The sequence below is a fragment of the Glandiceps talaboti genome, chromosome 13 (genome assembly GCF_964340395.1).
Source record: "Glandiceps talaboti chromosome 13, keGlaTala1.1, whole genome shotgun sequence".
In the NCBI taxonomy this organism is placed as follows: Eukaryota; Metazoa; Hemichordata; class Enteropneusta; family Spengelidae; genus Glandiceps; species Glandiceps talaboti.
Window position 1 is genome coordinate 8,730,002 of NC_135561.1, and position 21,664 is coordinate 8,751,665.

The 21,664-nt window shown below is 34.9% G+C and overlaps 1 protein-coding gene across 1 annotated transcript in view; it reads right to left on the bottom strand.

Moving 5' to 3' along the window:
• Positions 1-1,039: 1,039 nt before the first annotated feature.
• LOC144444193 (uncharacterized) overlaps positions 1,040-21,664 on the bottom strand; it is a 30,494-nt gene continuing 9,869 nt past the window's right edge. The window contains exons 2-4 of the mRNA XM_078133610.1: positions 9,468-9,770; positions 1,779-1,973; positions 1,040-1,059 (exon numbers count right to left, since the gene is read on the bottom strand). Of these exons, the coding sequence (XP_077989736.1) occupies positions 1,040-1,059; positions 1,779-1,973; positions 9,468-9,770 (518 nt within the window). The remainder of the gene's footprint in view (positions 1,060-1,778; positions 1,974-9,467; positions 9,771-21,664) is intronic.

A 21,664-nucleotide genomic window follows, 5' to 3' on the forward strand; every position in this document is an offset into this window, starting at 1 on the left:
ATTGTAATAACAAGTTTCTCAGGTTCTCAATTTGTGATGAATACAATATGGTTTGTACTTTGTTTTAAAAACACATTCTATAGTGTACAATAAAATATACATGTATATCAAAATACACGATTGTATATTTTATTGTACACTATACCATAAAATATATGTTCATATAATACACAGATGGTTGCTGAATACTGTTCGGAAAAAGAGCAAATGATTGAGTACTGTTTTTTTTTTTAGACTTTGATTGAGTTGTGTCTCTAATGTACAACTAATACCCTTACTTTTAAAGTGGCCATATGGATGAGGATTGGGTATTCATTTTGGATTTTTAATGTATCGAGTTACAAACAAGGACTTGGCATATGTTGTTTCGCGTTGACTTTTCAAGTAGGAAGCCATGATAAAATTGTTATATAAATTAAAAATTAAAAATAAATACCAAATTCTCATCAATACGGCCAAATTCAAGATTCAAATATTTCCTCAAATTTGATTCTTCTGTCAAGAAATTTTGAATTACAACTCTTGGGACAAAATAATTATTATTGCAACTGTAAACAAATTGCTGTCTATCTTGTATTATTGTTGATAAATGAGACCATGACCTACATATGCAAATGACAATCCTTTACAACACCACGGTGTTATTTTATTGGTCGATTATTTCCTGGTTGACTGACTTTTGACCTTGTATACATTGAGCTCTGCTTGTCGACCAAAATGTACTAATTTGGATGATTTATATATAATTTATATTTGACATAATGTTTCATAATTGAAAACAATATTATGTTATGATTCCGTGTATAAAGGCCCAGATGTGAGTGTGACATGGCAGTCTAACCTAGAGACTTGACTTTTAGTCTTTACAGTGGTTGCTTGAACAGCTGTTGAAGCTATAAGGGTTTGACTAGATTCATTTTTGCTTTTGAAGCATTTTTGAACCAATTTAAATACAAATCAGTGTTGATCACACCCCCCACCCCCCACCCCCACTCCCACCTCCACCAAGGTGGTTTCACATTGATTCAACTGACTCAATTCAAACTGGTTTTAGTGTACCTGGGGACAGAAGAACCAACTATGGATTCAACTTCAAACCTATCAAAATACTCTGTGGGGATGGGGCTATTAGATGATAAATTGACTACTACAGGCACTACAGAATCATTGGTGATTACCCAGAAATACTGAAACTGTTTTGTCAATCATTGACAATAACATAATGAAAGATTGTTATCCTTTCGAAACGACATTATTATCATCAATTTTGTTGACATGAGCATAAAATTCTTATTATGCAAAGTGATTTGCGACATTCATTAAATCTAGCTGGGTTTATCAAAAATTTACATTACACAGAAAATATTGTGGCTGATTAAAATCAGCACTATATCAAGTTTTTACCTTTTACCTTCAAACTTTATTATTAAGTTGTTTGACAAAAATACACAGAAAATCAGAAATGTTACATCACCAGTATGTGTGTGTGTATATATTAAATATAATGTCCCAACTAGTTTTAAAAAAAGTGAAGTGCCCTTTTATCAATGTTTGAAACGTATATGAATACACAATTTTTTTTTCTTTACAATAACCTTATCTGCCCCCCCCCCCCCCCCGACAATGACAAAATATGGTGGAATGAACATGAAACAAATTAGTATAAATTTTACAAAATCAACACTTCTATCTTTTAAAAGTTCCGACAACCAACAAAATATTCTGTATAAAAGATTAAAAAGAGGATATTTTTGCATCACAAAGTGTGAAAGACTTACCTATGCAAGAGTCTGAAGTAGGATCAAATTGATAACCATCAATACACTGACATTGTAGTTGAAATCTTCCTTTCTTGCCATTTATGCGTATACATTCTTCATTATACCCACATGTAGTCGGGTCTTTGGGATTACATTCTTTATCATCATTATCATCATCATCATCATTCAGATTCCTGGGCCACATGTCTGAACCTATTGAGATGGAAGGTAAGGGAAACATGTATTATCCATGTGAGATTACTAGCAAAATTATATATTCAGATTCCTGGGCAACATCTCTGAACCTATTGAGATGGGAGGTAAGAGCAACATGTATTATGAATATGTGATCACTAGCAAGCTGAATATTCAGATTTCTGGGCCACATCTCTGAACCTATTGAGATGGGAGGTAAGAGCAACATGTATTATGAATATGTGATCACTAGCAAGCTGAATATTCAGATTTCTGGGCCACATCTCTGAACCTATTGAGATGATATGGGAGGTGAAAGCAACAAGTATTACGCATAATGAGATTACTAGCAAAACTGAATATTCAGATTTTGGGGCCATATCTCCAACTCTAATGAGAATAAAGAAAATATAGGCCAGGCAAAATGTGTTTTATAATATACCTCATGCTGTGAACTCGCGGTGGCAGACGACATCGTCAGAAACTGCCATTTTGACCTGCTGTGAACGCGTGGTGGTCACGTGACCATGTAAAAGTTGATGGAACTATTTCCCTAGGGAAATAGTCATTCTATTTTCCTATCACGTGACTGATTCTAGTGAATCATGGCACAGCATTATCACTAGGTATATTATAAATTGATTTACTATTTGCAATGTGTCTATAGTTTGAAACACTTTGAATATGGACACATGTGGAAGATTTGCTCATAATGAATCAATCATTTACTGAGGTAATGCTAAATTGCACTTTAAGTTATACCTCCATGGACCATGATAAAACTGAACATTCACCTATCTGAAGTCAAAACTGAATATCTGAATTAATGAAAACACATGAAATTTAATAATTCCAGCCGACACATAATAATCTATATTATCTCCATTATCAACATAACGCTTGGGTTTATGATTAAATCAACTCTCGTAGGATTTTGTGATGGTTGGGAACAATTTCACTATCTCATACATCGACTATTCACTAAATATGGAGGAACAGACAAGGAAGACTATGAATTTCCATATAATAAATAAACTTAGGTAGTATACATGTATGGGATCCTAATCTTATTACTCAATGTTTATATGTTTATAAATATCAGTATATAACCTTATTTGGTCCAAAGGACACTGATATTGATAAACGTACTTTTTATCTAATATCAATTTGGGCTGTATATGATCCTCAATATATCATACAATGTTTATATACACGCAATTGTTAATATTATCATATTATATCCATATTTCTCACTTGATTTCAAGGACTTCATTAAAACTTTATCTGTTGATAGTATTCCAATTGAATTTTGTGTATGATATACTACATGTACATGTAAGTTAGTATGAATTACATGTACAGTGGTGTGGTGTGGCGTGGTGTGGCCTGGTGTGGTGTACTACAGTAAGTACTGCACTGTACTGTAAAGTGAACTGTTGTAATGTAATGTACATACATTGTACATGTACTACATTGTAATGCGATATAATGTAAGTACTGTACTGTACTGTACGGTGCTGTGCTGTACTGTACTGTACTGTACTATACTGTACTGTAATATAATATAATGTACTGTACTGCACTGCCCTACACTGCACTGTACTGTACTGTACTACATTGTATATGTACTGTACTGTAATAGAATATACATGTACTGTACTGTACTGTACTGTACTGCACTGTACTGCACTGTACCATACTGTACTGCACCATACTGCACTGTACTGTACTGTACTGTACTGCACTGTACTGTACTGTACTACCAGATACAGTTTTGTACTGACAAGGCTACAAGTGTAAGTACACATATACATGTAGCTCTCTGTATGTAGCATGTAATTTCATGACATTTTGTGAGAAGAACTATCCAAGACACACATGTATGATTTTACATTATCATATTTTTCACTCTGTTCTGAGTCTGATAACCATAACAGTTTATGTCATCTCACTGAATTGAGTTCAGTATATGATAACATGTACACAATTAAATAAACTTAAATCAAATTAGAATTGTAGTTAGGATATACACACTCATGACTAGTATTTTAATATCACATCATATCATCTTATCATTATTTCAATACACGATTACTATTACGTATCAAATTTCTTTCTTGGCTCAGTGAATTGCTATAAATTCTTGCAGTTTATTATATCACAATTATATTTATAGTCCTATGAAATCTGCATACAAATAGGGGTCAGATTAAGAAGACACTTATTATGCTAGATGACTTAACACATTCACAGAACTCTTACATTAAACACCTACAGGTATGAATCTGTCATTTTAGAGAGTATTACAAATTTGGAAAAAAATCTTTCACTCTATGTTTGACAATAGTTGCATTTTGGGGACTGTATTTGTGAAAATGTTGGCATGGTTACATTTATTTACCCTTTAAACAATAAGTACATGTAACTCTCTTATATAATTTGATTATTTGGTTCTGACCAGTATGCCGAGCTCTAATAAAAGATAAAAAAAAAAATTTTGGTGAGTCAAAGTGATGTTACAGTTACTGTAGTAAAAACTGGGTTTCCTTGAGAGTCACCACACCGTAAAAGATAGGGGAAACAGTTCAACACCAAAGTGTGTTGTGTCACAAGAAATTGTTGCAAGAATGAATGTTCAAACAGCCCATTGTACAACACCCCTGGCGATGCTGACGAGATGTCAGCGAAAATTTTGGGATTCACTTCTGAGAAATATTTCGACTCTGTGATTAGTAATTTCATTACTAAGAAATTGTTGTTCGTCAGTTTTTGCGTCAAATTGCCTTAAAGGGCATACTGGTTTAGAGAATTCATATTATCAAGGTATGGTATCTTTTTAATAAATGGACTCCAGTTTATACTATGGCAGTACCTATGATATATAAATCATTACATATTGTACTTGCTTTCAAGGACTCTCGTGTTCTGACGTTATCATTTTGTGGCATCTCATTTTAATTTTGGCACTGCACAATAAATTCATAAATTCATCATGAATTCAGTCGCCTACCAACTATGACTCATTCACTAATGACATCATGTGATACGAATACAATCATTTCTTTACGAATCATCCACAGAGGTGACAGTGATGGAAAATGTTTTAATCGAAAAGCAAAGATTAATAATATTAATAACATCATGTGATCTTGCAATTTCTGATAAATTATCAATGTTATATCACATGATCCAGTCATAACTTATATTTCATGACTGCCCATACTTTTTCATTTTCGTTATCAGTATATTTTTTATGTGCGTGTGTGTGTGCGCGCACGTGTGTGTGTGTGTGTGTGTGTGCTTACATGATTGCCTATGTATGTATGTATGTATGTATGTATGTATGCATGTACATGTATGTATGAATGTATGTATGTATGTATGTATGTATGTATGTATGTATGTATGTATGTATGTATGTATGTATGTATATCATTTACTTGTGTTGGTCTGTGTGAATGTGCGTAAAACTGTACATGTACGTACATTTCCTCTCAGTCTGTGTTTTTTTAGACTCCAAACATTAACAACTCACTAGCTATTTTTATCATCTTGTACATGTACATTTATGTATACAGTCATTAGCAATAAATCATATTTCTAATATATCCTGAACATTAACAATTTGGTTATTATTGTCCTCATATCCATTATATTCTATATCAATTAATATTTTGACTATACTGTCGGTCAAATGATTTCCATGGAAACGGTAGACTTGACAGGTAGTCCGGAAATTAAATTCTTTTTTAAAGTGTCTCTTGAAAGATGTACTTATGGTAGATTGGGATTAATTTTACCATCTAAGCTGTGATGTTGTTTTCTAGGGACAAAAAGACATGGTCTCTATGGAATACAGAGTACATTTGTAGATGTAGGTTATTGAGGGTGAATAGCTCCTGTGGGATTAACTTTTACGCTATGAATTGAAATATCATCAAATTGGGAATAGAACAACCTAAGAGTTTGTTGAGATGGACACTGACAACTACATGTAGTACATGTGTAATTTGATTAAAATTCTTACTACATTAAAATTTTGTACTTTATAGACATGTACTAGTCAAGTAACTGTGTGTGGTCTCCCTCCCTCCCCCTCTGTCTGTCTGTCTGTCTCTCTGTCTCTGTCTCTGTCTCTCTGTCTCTCTCTCTGTCTCTCTGTCTCTCTCTGTCTCTCTCTGTCTCTCTGTCTCTCTCTGTCTGTCTCTCTGTCTGTCTCTCTGTCTCTGTCTCTGTCTCTGTCTGTCTCTCTCTCTCTCTCTCTCTCTCTCTCTCTCTCTCTCTCTCTCTCTCTCTCTCTCTCTCTCTCTCTCTCTCTCTCTCTCTCTCTCTCTCTCTCTCTCTCTCTCTCTCTCTCTCTCTCTCTCTCTCTCTCTCTCTCTCTCTCTCTCTCTCTCTCTCTCTCTCTCTCTCTCTCTCTCTCTCTCTCTCTCTCTCTCTCTCTCTCTCTCTCTCTCTCTCTCATAGTCAAATGGCTTTCTTTAGCATGAAATTTTGTTCTTACCACCGACAGTGGTAGTTTATGATGGAGCATCGATATAAACATGATGACATAATTGCGTTCTCACATGATTAACTTTGAAGACTGGAGGTTGAGTTTGTAGTATTACACTGAGTGAAGTAACCAATTACAACCACCTGTCAGTGTGTGTGTGATGTATTACGACTGACATTTACTGTTCACCATTTCCCCAGCAGGAGATTTATAGCTAGATTTTCAGTAGAATTTGTCCATTTCACTGCACGTGGAGAGAGAGAGATTGTAGAAAATGACCACACATATACCGGTAGTGACAAGACTAGGCACGTAATTAAACTCCACACAATTTAAAGGGGAACACCACTCCAGGAAATAGAGACATTTTCATAAACTATGGGTTCTGGAGAGTCATTTCATGATGTTAAGAAACATCAAGTTCATCTGTGCCTTTATATAGAGTATCTTTGCTATATGGGCTATTGCAATATGGGAGTTAGCAGAAATAATGTATTCAAATGGTTGAACTTGAACTTGGCAGTTACTACTACTAGGTTGAGACCCCTGAGATGGATTATGTAACCAGTATGTAAATGCAACTAAACATGTTGAATCCTTGCTTTGGAATCATAGTTTCAAACTCAGAGAGTTGCAAGATCTTTAAAACATCATATATTTCAACTGAATTGCTCAGTCTTTGTCCATTTTCAAGTCTAGGTCACTGAAACGTGAACAAGAACAGCTGATGAAGGCTAAGTGATATTGCCAAATATACAACTTGGTAAAAACTGACTCACTATTACCTGTACCAAGTGTACATGTAATAAAAGACATGGGTGTACCTGTATGTCAAACAATGGGAACAGTACAATCATACTGTGGACGGTACTGTGAGTATCCTGTCATGGACTTGGGACCAATATATGTTGTACTGTACACCAGAGTGAGAATAGGAACAGATGAGAACCTTGAGACATACAGTCATACATGAAACCAGTATGAACACGTGTATATACACACAGTTGTGTACATTGTGATATTGGCATGTGACAGGCTGTGTGTAGTTGTACATGTAGACATGTAGACATAGATGTGTATCTGCCATGTGACAGGCTGTGTGTACCTGTATGAATACAATACATGTATGTACCAAGCATATCATGAGATAATACAAGACCACTATCTGACTATGTTGACATTTGTAAATCTACACAAGTGTTTATAGTGAGGGCACGAGACAACTGTACATACACATGTACACACACAGACATATATATTGTGATACGGCACCAGAGCAGTTATCATATGATACTCTATGACTCATAGGATAAACTATCCTGAGCTTCACACCACCTGTTACTAACATACATGTACATCTTTTGTTTAATGGTTCCACCTATACAACATTACCTGTTTATCTGAAATAAAACAAATGTCTGATTTGAACTGAGTCTGTGATTCATGGTGATCTCACAGCAACTATGACCCAGTGTGTACATCATCTGTTTGGGAATGAGTTTAAGGATACCATCAGTTAAATTTTTTTAACAACTACAGTACAGATCAAGCATAATGGGATATTATGCATGAACTATGCTTGCATCTTTAAAACATCACGCTGGAGAAGTTCATGAGCAATGCTCTTGGGACCAATATGTTTTACTGTATGTTAGTGTATGTAAACAGCATTCAATTTTGCACCTTTGAGGTGTCCACAGAGCATCTCATTAATGGTGCATCAAGTTAACAATGCATCAGCATCTCATTATAAACATTGAATGTAGATAGCAGAGTACATGATTATTAATAAGTCACAAAGTATGTGCGCATAAAGTGCTGTTTATTCTGTATCAGAGATGCATGCATTGTTCCATGCAGATGTTTTGATGATGCAACAACAACAGTGCATCAATGCATAGTTAGCACCCTAATTGTGCAAGAATGATCCTTTTGTGATGTGCGCACTTATAAGGTGATGTTTTATATGAGCTGCACTGTAGATGTTTAAGAACAAAGGTCAGGCCCATGGCATTGATAACACTTGAACCTATACTCATACTGAACCCTTGTTTAATACTGTCAACAAAGTTTTTTACAAACTTGTTTTTTTGTAAAAAGGATAGCTAAAATGTAAATATTTTCTACTGGGGAATTCACAACCAAAATACAATGGATGTATATGCAAATTTCATTCCTCTGTTACTAGGTTCCTAACTGAAATTATGATGCAATTGTAATGCAAATTTACGAAATGGACAACATCTGAGTTTTGTAATTGTATTCTATTGTGTTGTGTTGCACTGAGATGTACATACATGATACTTATTGTATTATACAGTGCAATACAGGGTGTATATAATACAGTACTCTACTGTATTGTGATGTACAGGAGGTGCTGTATTCTGCTGTGCTATACTGCACTGCATCATTATACTATACTGTACAGTGCAGTAAGATATATATGTACTGTTCTGTAGTACCATGCTTTAACATACTGTGCTGCACTATTGTGTGCTGTACTGTAAAATACTGTACTTTACATTTTGGTGCTACACTGTGTACTGTACTGTACTGTACAGTGCTGTGCTGTGCTACACTGTACTGTACTGTACTGTACTGTACTGTACTGTACTGTACTGTACTGTACAGTGCTGTGCTTTGCTACAGTGTGAGTGTACTGTACTGTACAGTACTGTACTGTACTGTACTGTACTGTACTCTGTACTGTGTTCTATACTGTGTTCTGTACTGTCCTGTGCTATATTATAGTGTTCTGTACTGTGATGTACTGAACTGCCCTGCAACATGTTTTAATATATTGCACTGCACTGTACAGGCAGCATTATACTTTGGTTCAGAAGTCAAAATTTTCTTTCAAACAAAAGGTATAAAGCTTATCTTTATTCATCTTAAGTTTGATACCTTACCTGTAATAAATAAGTATAGAATATAAAACTCACAATGACTTTACTTACATTTAGTAAATTATAAATTCAAATACTGACATAATATAAGACTTCACAACACAATCTTACCTTCAGATTCTAAAGGCATAGCTCTGCTGACAAATGCCATAAAGGTGTCCTGTACTTCTGCTTCTATTGGACTACAGGCCTCTTCACTAATACAATCCAGTGTAAAACAACTATTTTCTATGATATACACAGCATCACATGTGTCTAGTTCACAACATATATCGGTACATTTGGACACCAAGTCTTTCTTATTCCACATGGTTCCTTGGATGTCATGTGGTGTAAATTTGCCAGCCTTCTCACCAGCTTGGGGTACAACGTTGGTAAATCCATTGTCACTTAAACAGAAGTTTTTACAAAGTCCTAAAAAAGAGAGAGAGATAAAAAACACAATTTGCAATTATCAATATTTTGAAAGTTGAAGAAATCATAGACCCTTGAATGAATGGCTAAAGTATGAAGAAACTGATCATGAATTTTTTCTTACTTCTTAACACTTTGTATTAATGAGCTTAATGATTCAAAGCCATGGATAGCCTCAAGACTATATGTATGTATTACACACACAATTTGTTGCCGAGTCTACATTTTGTATCTACATGTATACAAGGCATAAATTTAACTTCCACAAGTTTGTATAGTCTGATTGAAGTATTTCAGCAACAATTTTCTATTGATTCCCATTGGTCTATTACCCTACCACCATATAAATTTCCTGGTCCAGATATTTAGTGTAGTCTTTGTACCCTGGAATATGGCTAATTTTATGTCCTGGTATAAGGATGTGGTATGTTATATCTCAAGTCACTAGGCTTTTTCGTCATTCTTTATTTGAATAAAATAACTCTTTTTATTAAAACACAACTACAGTGTTGTCTGTAATGATAACCTGGATGAGTGATTGTGCAAGTCAGATGAATGAATGCCTTGGAAGATGATGACTACCTGTATAGTAACTGGTAAAAAGAAAAAAATAGTTGGACGCCATTTTCTTTTTTATAAAATAAATGTGAAAGACAAACTTTATAATATTAAGACTGAAAAGACTCCCAGGGACTGTTGCCAATTAATGTAGTGAGTGTTACTGTAAATCTGCAAATTTTCGCTAAAGACTTATTTTCGCTTATTTCATCACGCTACAAAAAAAACGTCAAAATATGTAGTGACTAAAATGTCTTCTTGTACATGAACACAGTCTGGTAATTAGTCAAAATTAGTCTTTGAGAATAGCTGAAGACTGTAAAATCGCAAAATTTCTAGTAGTGAAAATATTTAGGTTTACAGTATCTATAGTTTGATACAATACAAATGTACCAAATAGGTACAATCAATCACTTAAAGCTCACTACGGTAATACAAATAATTCTTTCACTTTAGATCCATTCAGCTTTAAAGACCTACAAATGTACACAGATTGATAAATTCCACAAGCTGTGGATGATGGACCTCTGTAATAAATCTCATACTGATATCAATCAAAACCATGGTTGTATTAGTTCTCCGTAAATTAATACCATCTATTCTATGTTCAAACTTCCCCTTCGAGTCCCTCTCCCAAACTTGTGTCCTTCTGACAAACTTAATTCCCAGACATAACACAGTATTAGCATACAGGCTGGACTCAATGGTATTAGAGGCAAAAATATACAAGCAGTACACAAAAAGACTGGACTGACTTGAAGAAATTACATAACAGTGTAGGTCACTGACTTTCAAATCAAACAATGCTATTTAACTTAGATGCAAAGAAACACACCTACATGTATAATCACTTCAAAATTCTTTAAAAAGCTCTGTTTCAATTCAATCCCTGGGTCATTGTGTTATTTTTATATCAGGGATTACATGACGATAACTCATTTATTTAAACCAACTTTTTTCTATAACTCTGCCAAACAACTGTGTTGCACGTACACCTAGATTTTAATTCTAATCTGAAGAGGGCCTTTAACAAGTGACTTAAGTTTGCCCTGCTTTGCATAGGATTCAATAAATGTTAATCTCCCGGATCTTACAGCCTACATCAAATGTGTATAGTTTATGCCTGGATGAAATAGATTTATGTTGGTACACGTGGACAGTGACACTAACTGATTAGTTGGTACACTGTACACAAAACAACTCAAAGAATTATTTTTTTAAAGTGTTGTTTGGATGAAATTCATTCAGTCTCTAAATAAATTATCTAACAATTGAAGAATGCCAGTCTATCACAATGGTGTGCATACCAACCAGTTTTATACACTTTACCCCTAGTCTAGTTCCTATATGATATTTGATATGAGTTATGATTACTACGATCATCTACAGTAGTGAGCGGAGATGATCGTAGTAATTGTAACTTGTATCGTATAGGAACTAGACTACTCGGTAATAACAGTTTACTGTCAATGGTCTGCACACCAACCAGTTTTATACAATTATTGTCATTCCATAGCCTGTCTACTTCACAGATCTGTGTCTATGATCACTTGTGTAGCCAAGAATGACCATAGACACACTCAGACAGCAATATAGACTATGAGGCCTGTAGTCTAGATGCTAGCACGGTATCGAATCTTAAACTTTAAAGAGAGATCTTCAGAGTCGATACCAAGGATAACACAGGCTTATGACATTCCAATTGAGTTCTGAGGATGCAATGAAATATTCGTATAATGGTTTGCATGCCCAGTAGTTTAGTTCAGGGTGATATGTATCGATGGATGAAATCATTGACAATAGTCTTTGTTATAATATAACAAGTGATAATGCTGTGCCATGATTCGCTAGAATCAGTCACGTGATAGGAAAATAGAATGACTATTTCCCTAGGGAAATAGTTCCATCAACTTTTACATGGTCACGTGACCACCACGCGTTCACAGCAGGTCAAAATGGCAGCTTCTGATGATGTCGTCTGCCACCACAAGTTCACAGCATGAGGTATATTATAAAACACATATTACCTGGCCTATATTCGGGCCATAGCACCCGTTCATTACCCCCTCTTGACTGTGAGTTACCAGAATCACATGCTATTTCCCTTGGCCTCTGGCCTCAGGAAATAGCATGTGATTCTGGTAACTCAGTCCCTCGGTACACGTGTAATAAACGGGTGCTATAGCCCTCATGGCCAGGCAATATGTGTTCACTATATCATGATATGATTTATCTTGATTTACCTTGATTGCCATGATTTTACAAAATCATGGCCAAACAGGGAAGGAAGCCTTTAGGTTTATATAATCCCTCAGTGTCCATGGTTACTATCAAGTCATATTTTGAAATCTAACACATACATGTATATCTGGTATTAAGATCAATCTATGTTATGTATACATGTAGCTTGTCCCCTTGCTGGATCTGTGACTTGAATACCTATACTTATACAGTGTTGATAGTACATTGAATAAACACACATAGCCACAGAACCAGCAAGTACACAAGCTAATTTATGTACATTTAAGTTCAGTGTATACATAATATGACATTTTTTATTGCAGGTCAAACTAATGAAAAATCTTGCTGGTCTTCATAAGACATTCAACAACAGGCATGGGAACAACAAATTTTTTGTGTGTATATCTGTGCATCAGAGGCTCATCAAGTCAGCTAAGTTGGGAGTTAAAGGGCACACTTTTGATTATCACGACATTTCTCCTTCTCCATCACTAAATTTTTCCCACTCTGTTATCCTGGTTCTGAAGTACAAGGTACAAAACGCCATACCATAGGACTGTTTTGTAGGAAAAATCTAACATGATATCAAATTGTCTTGAATAAAGTTCCCCTGCAATATCACATGAAGAAATATTTTCATCTATCCCCCCCCCCCTCCCCACATCCCCCTGACAGTGTCCTCACACCAATGAGTACCTAACGTCAGGAAAACATGGTTATAAAAGTATGAATCTGATATATACATTGTAGATTATTATTGCATCAATAACAAGATTAAAAAGACAGCTGTTCGAAATGACACTAATACCTTGAAAAAAGTTTTTCAATTGATATATTGAATATGATTATAATCATTTCAGTTCAAAGATTTTAAATTGTATAAAATGCCAGCAGTGTCACATATACAGGTAGCAAACTTGTATGCTGAAATCAAATATGACTGAAGGTTTGCATCGCAGTGAATAGCCAAGGGATTTCTGGGGAGAGGGGTGGGGGTTAACACTGGCCAGGTCTGGTAGGAGTATGCGGCCAATGCTATCAACCCCAGACCACATTTTAGACCCATTTTGACCAAGAACCAATACCCAATTTTAGACCATTTAAATTTTTAGAAGACCCCAAAATACATGTACATTAATCACCTATATGAAAATGTCAACCTGTGAATTAGCTGGGGGAAATTCCGAGGGATATCTCAGGAATTCCGAACTAGTCGAGAATTTATTATGTGGTTCCTTCCAGGACCCCAATTTCAGACCAAACAAAATTGAAAATTGTGTAAAGTGGACTCCACTCATCTCTTTAAAAAAAAATAGAGTACCCATTTTAGATCAATGGGCGAGAAAACACACCCCAAAGGGCAGCACATATATGTATACCCAACAGGCGGGATTTGTCTCATTGTTACTATCTCAAGTAGCTCATGGTGTGAAACTCTTCTAGAAATAGGAACTGTTAACTTCAAATCTTGCCAGTGCAAATCTTGACTACTAATCCACACCCATCTCAGGTTGAAGGAAAAGTGCAAGAGTTGCAGAGTTCTCAGAGTTCAGTCAATAGTTAACAATGACAAGTCTCTGGGCTAGCACCTCTCTGAGCGGACAACAAATAAGTTGGCTAATATTATGGGATATCACATAGCTATCAAATAAACCATCACAAAATCTCTAACAGCTGATATTCACAGATTGTAGATTAATCTGCTTAAAATAAATATCTGAAAATACGCGGTCACATTGCGCTATATGTGTACAGTTTATTCTCATATCATTTTCCTTCTTACCTGTGGTTAATTCTTTGACAGCTGACTGCCACGAATACAAACCATTATATTAATTTACATTTTTGTAAACTACGCCACTTGTCTAAAAAGATGGTTTATAGCATACTTATACCATGCATGGGCCGAGTTGAACAAAAACTATGGAACATATATACTCTGATCGTTCTATGTCACGACAGCATGCGTCTGTGTCACGACAACTCATGTCTATATCACTGGTTCTGCTGTCTTTTGAAATATGAATCAAAACGTTCAAAATTGCCATTACTTTCCCTTATTTTTTTTCCTATTTCTGGTGCTGGTATAATTATATTCTTCTCCAATATCTTTCTTCATTCAGTCGGAAAATACTCGTGACCTAAGGGTTGTCACGACTCGTCTCTCGAATCATAGTGACAAAGATCCCTAAGATCACTCATATATAACATATTAGTATGCAGACTGGGTTGTCTCTAAGAGACAATATCATTTGGGTTGTAACACAGGCTAACATAATCATAATACATTTTGTATTCATACATACAAATACACATGTAACATCCTTATAGCAAGTCAATTAAGCTATTTCATATGCAAATTAAACATACACTTTTTGTGTAAAACTAGAAACAGCAATTTTCTAACTATGTTATGGTTCATTGAATCCACTGCCATCATGATCATCAATTTTCACCTCTCTAATTTTAATTTTCTGTATATTTTATTTATTTATTTTGTATTGTTTTGTTCTGTTTAATTTTATTTTATCTACTTTTATAATACCTATTTTCTTGTTTCATTAGTGTTTTTATTTCATGTTTGAATAAATAAATAAATAATTAATTAGCAGCTATGATCTTGATAAACAACAGTAACTATTACTATTGTCAATACTAAATCAACACATGTTTCTAGATGTCTATTTTTGTAGCCGATTGGCTTGATGCCTATCAACTTAATAGTAATGTTCATAATTATGTAAGTTATATAACTTCATGGCTATTAATGTCATTTCTCAATCATATGATTTTGAAAAAAAAAATTACTTCACAAACATCAGGAAGAAAGGTAAGCTGAAATAACAACTTGCATGTAAATGTTAAGATTATGACTTTCATTTATAATGTTGCTGCATGATGTCCAATCTGACTAAAATCAGATGTAGTGTACACTCGCACTATTTCTTTTTGGCTGTTATGTTTACTGTCGTTTGTTCTTTTGTGAGCACTCATTACATACATCTCACACAATACCATACAATAGTTTTCCTGAACCCAATCTCGTACTTACTAGTACTAGCCAACCAGAATCCGTCTTACAATATAACACTCAACATTCAAAATTGAAAGAAAGAGAACGACCAAACAATAAAGATAACATCATTGTCGACGCTCTGTGCTCGTGCCCTTTTCGAACAGAGTGCTCTGAACTACTGTACCTGTATGTTTTGGTGTATTACACGTTTTCAGTGGTTGAGTGAATTCACTCAGTACTCTCGTGTGGCTCCGGAAAACCTACGCTCACAAAAGAACACACAACAGTAGATGTAACAGCCAAAAAGAAATCGCTAGTGTACACTACATCGAATTTTAATCAGATTGCATGATGTCTAAACAACGATATGTAAATTCTACTTCCCTTAATTTGCCATATTTAGTCATAATTAGTCATATTTGCACATGTCTGTTTGAAAAAATATTGGAGAATAACACTAATTACACAAGCGCCAGTAATATCAAAGAAAAATCGGGGAAAGTAATGGCAATTTTGAACATTTTGACTCATATTTCAAACACAGCAGAACCAGTGATGTAGACACACCATTGTCGTGACATAGAACGACCAGAGTATATATTATTGTTCAACTTGGCTCATGCATGGTATAATACAACACCTACATGTATGTAACATATGTATTGCGGTATCCGATACCTTATCCGAGGATCATACTCACTGAACAGATGAATTCTTTGCATACAAAAAGATAGACTGATTAATGTTTTAAGTACCATATATCTATATTTTTCAGTTCTGTCTGGAATGTTCCTGGTCACACGATACGTTTGTCTGAATATGCATCACTTAGCTATAATACAGGTATTATGTATACATACATGTATACAGGACAATTACTTAATGGGATGGCCTTTCTCACTTCGCTAATTCTGTATTTTTTTATATTAAATATTAATGTTGATGGTAGTAAAGACAAAATGAAAACATTATATGTTTCAGATAACAAACTAACCATAATTTAAACTGCTGACCCTAAACATTCTCGAACATTAAAAAAAAATTCTACAAAAAAAAATTCTGTCTTCTTGACCTATATGCACGGATGTTTTCTTTCCCCAGTAATATTTGTTGAATATTTTTTTCAAAAATAAAAACAAATTAACAAAAACTAAAATAGCATGAAATTCTGACCTCCCTACCCTATTTTCTGAGGGCATAGTATCGGAGACACATTATTATTTTTTTCGCCTTAGGCTAGTGTGAATGACATGTACTAGATCTGGTATAGTGAATATTTTATAAGCTTAAATTGCCTACATGGATGAGGATTGGGTATTTATTTTGGATTTTTTATTTATAAAAGTACTTTATCATGTCTTCCTACTTGAAAAATCAATATGAAAAAACATAGACTAAGTACTTCTTTGAAACTCGATACTTTGCAAAACACCAATAAATGTGTATCATGTTTGTTATTGTACATACAATAACAAACTTTTCACACATTTTTTAGTATTTTGCAATTTATTGAGTCACAAACAAGTACTTGGCATATGTTAGTTGTTTCACATTGATTTGTCAAGTATGAAGCCATGATGATGATAAAATTGTTTTATAATAAAAAATCCAAAATAAATACCCAATCCTCATCCATCTATAGGCCCTTTAAATACTACAAGGAGATTGCTAACAATCACACAGTCAAGTAATACTGAGAGCGTCCACTCTGAGAATTTAATCTGGAGGTATATCTTAAAACACTTGTTAATCAAAACACAACTATTTGTCTTTCACTTCTATTCTGTCTTTTTCCAAAGATGTTTAATAGTGATATTGAGCACATTGAACACAGGGAAAAGAGTAGTGTTGTAAAACGTTATTGGTTTCCTATTCTTTGCATACACCATCCTTGTCATCTAGGCCGCCATGCTTGACAGGTTTCTACCGTACTTCAAAAGTATTCTACCATCCTTGAGCTTTAGTAATCTTTGAATGATAAAATCATAATAATACTTTCACATGAAGAGAAATGGCTGATCCCAAATGTCCATGTGTTTATATGTTAAAATATACAGGTCAGAGTATGTTCCAATGTTGAAGGTGTACATATTATATGCTGATCACGATGCAAACCAATATGCAAATTAACATGTTATTCATATGTAAATTAGTATGCAAATTATCCACCATCCTTGCATTCTATTCTGGGGAGAACACACTGTATGTTAGTTGTTGTAAAGTATGGCTGTTTCTCTTGCTGTAGTATGTACAATGTATTAGTGAGATAAATACATGGTATGCTGAGATCTGTTTGTTATACTGTACATGTCTTTGGCATGTACAATATGGCTATACACAGTACAACCTAAAGCCAAGTTACACAAGACAAATCGATGAGAGCATTGCACTAAGCAATTTGTCTCATAAAAGGAATTGCTTCTTCATGTACACACATAATTACAGGGTCTTGCAATGTTGCAAGGTGCATTGACATGAGATTTTCTGTGATACATCACAAGTTGCTTCTCACATTGTTCAGTCAATAACTGTGTACAGTACACACTCAGCAGTGTGCCCTCTAAGCCAATTTGACGTGCCACTGATGTACACAATTTCTTGTAACACACCAAAATTTGGTGTTCCCCCATCTCTTACTATGTGGGGACTCGCAAGAAATGCCAGTTTTTATCACTTTGACTTACAACAACAAAATGTGGCTATCATTTAGGAGGCACAATGACACTTCATCTACTTAATAGGCCTTCACAAGTATTTCTACATAAGGTATGGGTATAACTTATAAGCACTGTCCTCAACCAATTCAAACTGAACCTATTCAGTTTGAATCAGTCTATGTTCCCACACACTTGGAAGCTTAGCAATGGATTTGAATGATTAATTTTGGCATCCTGTTCCTATATGTCAAATTTGATTCAGTTTGCTCTTGATTCGATGACATTCTCGCAAAGTATTGGGCCATTGCTATGACGACACAAAATTTCAACATGTGGTATTTCATGGGATCGTAATAACCATGTTGTTGAAGATATCCATCAAATGAGGGCTGCCAGAACTCAACACTTAGAGGGAATTTGAATGGCATTTGGATAGATGAATATGATTGCAAAGTTATTAAAATCACTTAAAACCGAATTATACCGGGGGACAGGATAACCGAATTTGATTTGATTTCGCACCAGTTAAGAATTTAAATGGGGACAGGCTAGTGTAATTTGCTACTCAGTCTTTAGACTGAGTAATAGAGTATCATCTCAATACATTGTATTCTGCAATGAATGGTTTATATAGCACACAATACATGTATTACATAACATGTGTCTGAAGCCTATACACATACATGTACACATACACATACACATACACATACCAAACACTGATTAGTATGCAGAAAACAGGTATTTGCAAGGCTGTTAAACACACTAAAAACCCTGGTTTGGAACGTAACACAGGGGTTCCATATATACATGACATGTATGTAAAAATACACAAGACAAGCAATGTGCCCTGTAGTGTTGCACTATAGAATAGAATAGAATAGAATAGGATAGAATAGAAAAGGATAGAATAGAACACAACAAAGCAGACCAGACGAGAACAGAACAGAACAGAATAGAATGGAATGGAATAGAATAGAATCTTTATGGCATCCATTAAGAAAACTACATTTCTTAATACTCGCTATATGCTCTTTAAAAAATTTAATACTTGCTTTTAAAGACATTTATGAACTATGACTCTATAACATACTGTTTTCCTTCAACTGAAAAACACTGTATACGTATGATGATTTTATTACTGCACATAGAAGTTAGAGTTAAACTCAAAATAAAGTTTTTTTTCATTTTTCCCTTTTTTGTCCAAATATTATTTCTGATCATCAGCTTGTTTGATAGTCATTAAATCCTGGCAGGCATGTGCATGTCTTTTTGTATTTATTTTTATGATCATTAATGACATACAAAGCAGATGGTCTGGTAAATTAACTGGTTCACAAAACATATTGTTGTTTTATTTTTTCCGGTACCAGTACGTCACGATATAACATTATGATTGATAGACTTTGATGTACATGTATTGTCAGATTACTTGGTTTTTCCATGTATTTCAACTTTTGTTTACAGTTCATCTGCATTTTGTATTTTGCCAAGATTTTAATCACTGGTTCTCAGTAGCATAGTGTTATCGTATCAGTAGTTTAGTTCCTATACAATAACATGTATGTACATGTTCCAATACTAAGAACATCTCATGATCTCTTCTCACATATGTCAAAGTCATTACTCTAGCACAGAAATCTGTGCTACCCCCCCCCCCTCCCCCCACAATGTTCATATCAACATGATGATGTTATTACTGCATGATTTAGTTTGAGGCTGGAGAGAGAGTTCCATAGTGAATATCATTGTAATTAGCAATTGTTACCTATTACAACTGCCTGTCAGTTTGTGAGGGATTACTACTGACATGCCCTGTTTACCCTTGACCCAGCAGGTAGTTTAGCCAGATCCAGGTGGGAGGGGGGGGGGGGGGGGGGGGGGGGTACCACTTGTCAGATCTGGTAGGGGTGTGTGGCCAATGCTGTCAACCCCCCAGAACCCATTTTAGACCAATTTTGACCCAAAACCAATACCTTGTTTTAGACCGTTCAACTTTTTAGAAGACCCCATTTTAGACCAATGTTGAACGCATGGTTGAACGATGGGTGCAATGTTGCACATGCGCAGTTAACGTAACAATGCATTATGGGGCGATATCTGCGACCAAGCGTGTGCATGCAACATGCTGCATGTACCTCAACCAGTGAATTAGCAGGGGAAAATTCCCGACCTCATCGAGAATTTATTAAGGAGCTCCTTTCAGGACCACATTTTGGACCAAACAAAACTAAAAAATTGTGAAATGTGGACCCCATTTTAGACTCATTAGCTCCCAAAAGACAGTACCCATTTTAGACCAAAGAGTGAAAAACCCTACCCCAAAGGGCAGCACACGTGTACCTAATAGGTGGGATTTTACAGGACATTTTGCTGTATGTATTGTCTAGCCGAATACCAATAGCCAAGGCTCTGGGCTGAACATCTACTGATCCTGGAACCCAACCCAAAAATACTCTCATCTCAACTGAAACATAGTCGAGCATACTAAGATTACAGGCAGTAACAAAATAAGACATAAATATTTACTGGTTGTGAAACACATTCAAATCAAAGCTATATTCATCATGTCTATGCTGTCAAAAGCATAGCACATATTCCTGGCTAACCACTACTGTACTGGCAACAAACACCTAGCACCAATGAAGTAGAACATGTTTGCTACACCATACCTACAAAAATTCCTAACTCAGAAGATAAATCTATACTTTAAATATAAAGACAACAGTGTATATATTTGCTATCAATACGATGAGAACATATTAACATACATATTCAATCACTGGTACATTTTGAGAGTGACCAACACACTTCACTTACGTAATCAATGAAATTCTTGAGATACATAGTTGTGTTATTAGTTGGTATTGGTGATTAATTCTAAAACATACAGAGTAACATTTTTTATTGAATCTATCTGTATCAACATTGTACTGTGTCAACAGAACCATACTAATACATAAACTTTATGATCCTAGTTGTTTTTTTACAACAATCAATCAAAATATTGTGGTTCAAATCATTAACATTTCAAAAATAGACACATGTAAGGTCTGTTCATATTTATATTTTTCTTCTAAATTGTGTTTCTTGCGAATCGTGGGGATCAAAACATCTCTTTTGATATGTTACCATTAAAAAGCTTTTCTTCATTTTTCTCATCTTAATGACTTTTTTTCTCACACTACATGAAGGGACTTACCAGATACCCCAACAGCAGTTAAAATTCAGAAACACACTAATTTTTATTGTTTTATTTAGTATATCAAACTGACAGTGATAGCACATAAGTGTAGTGATATCAACTTGCCCCCCCCCCCCCCCCCCCCCCCCCATCTTTCATCTCAGAGTCTCCTTGGGTTTTCAGAATTTCAAAAATTAACTCTAGGGTAAATAACACATTTAGCCCCAGTTTTCTCCTG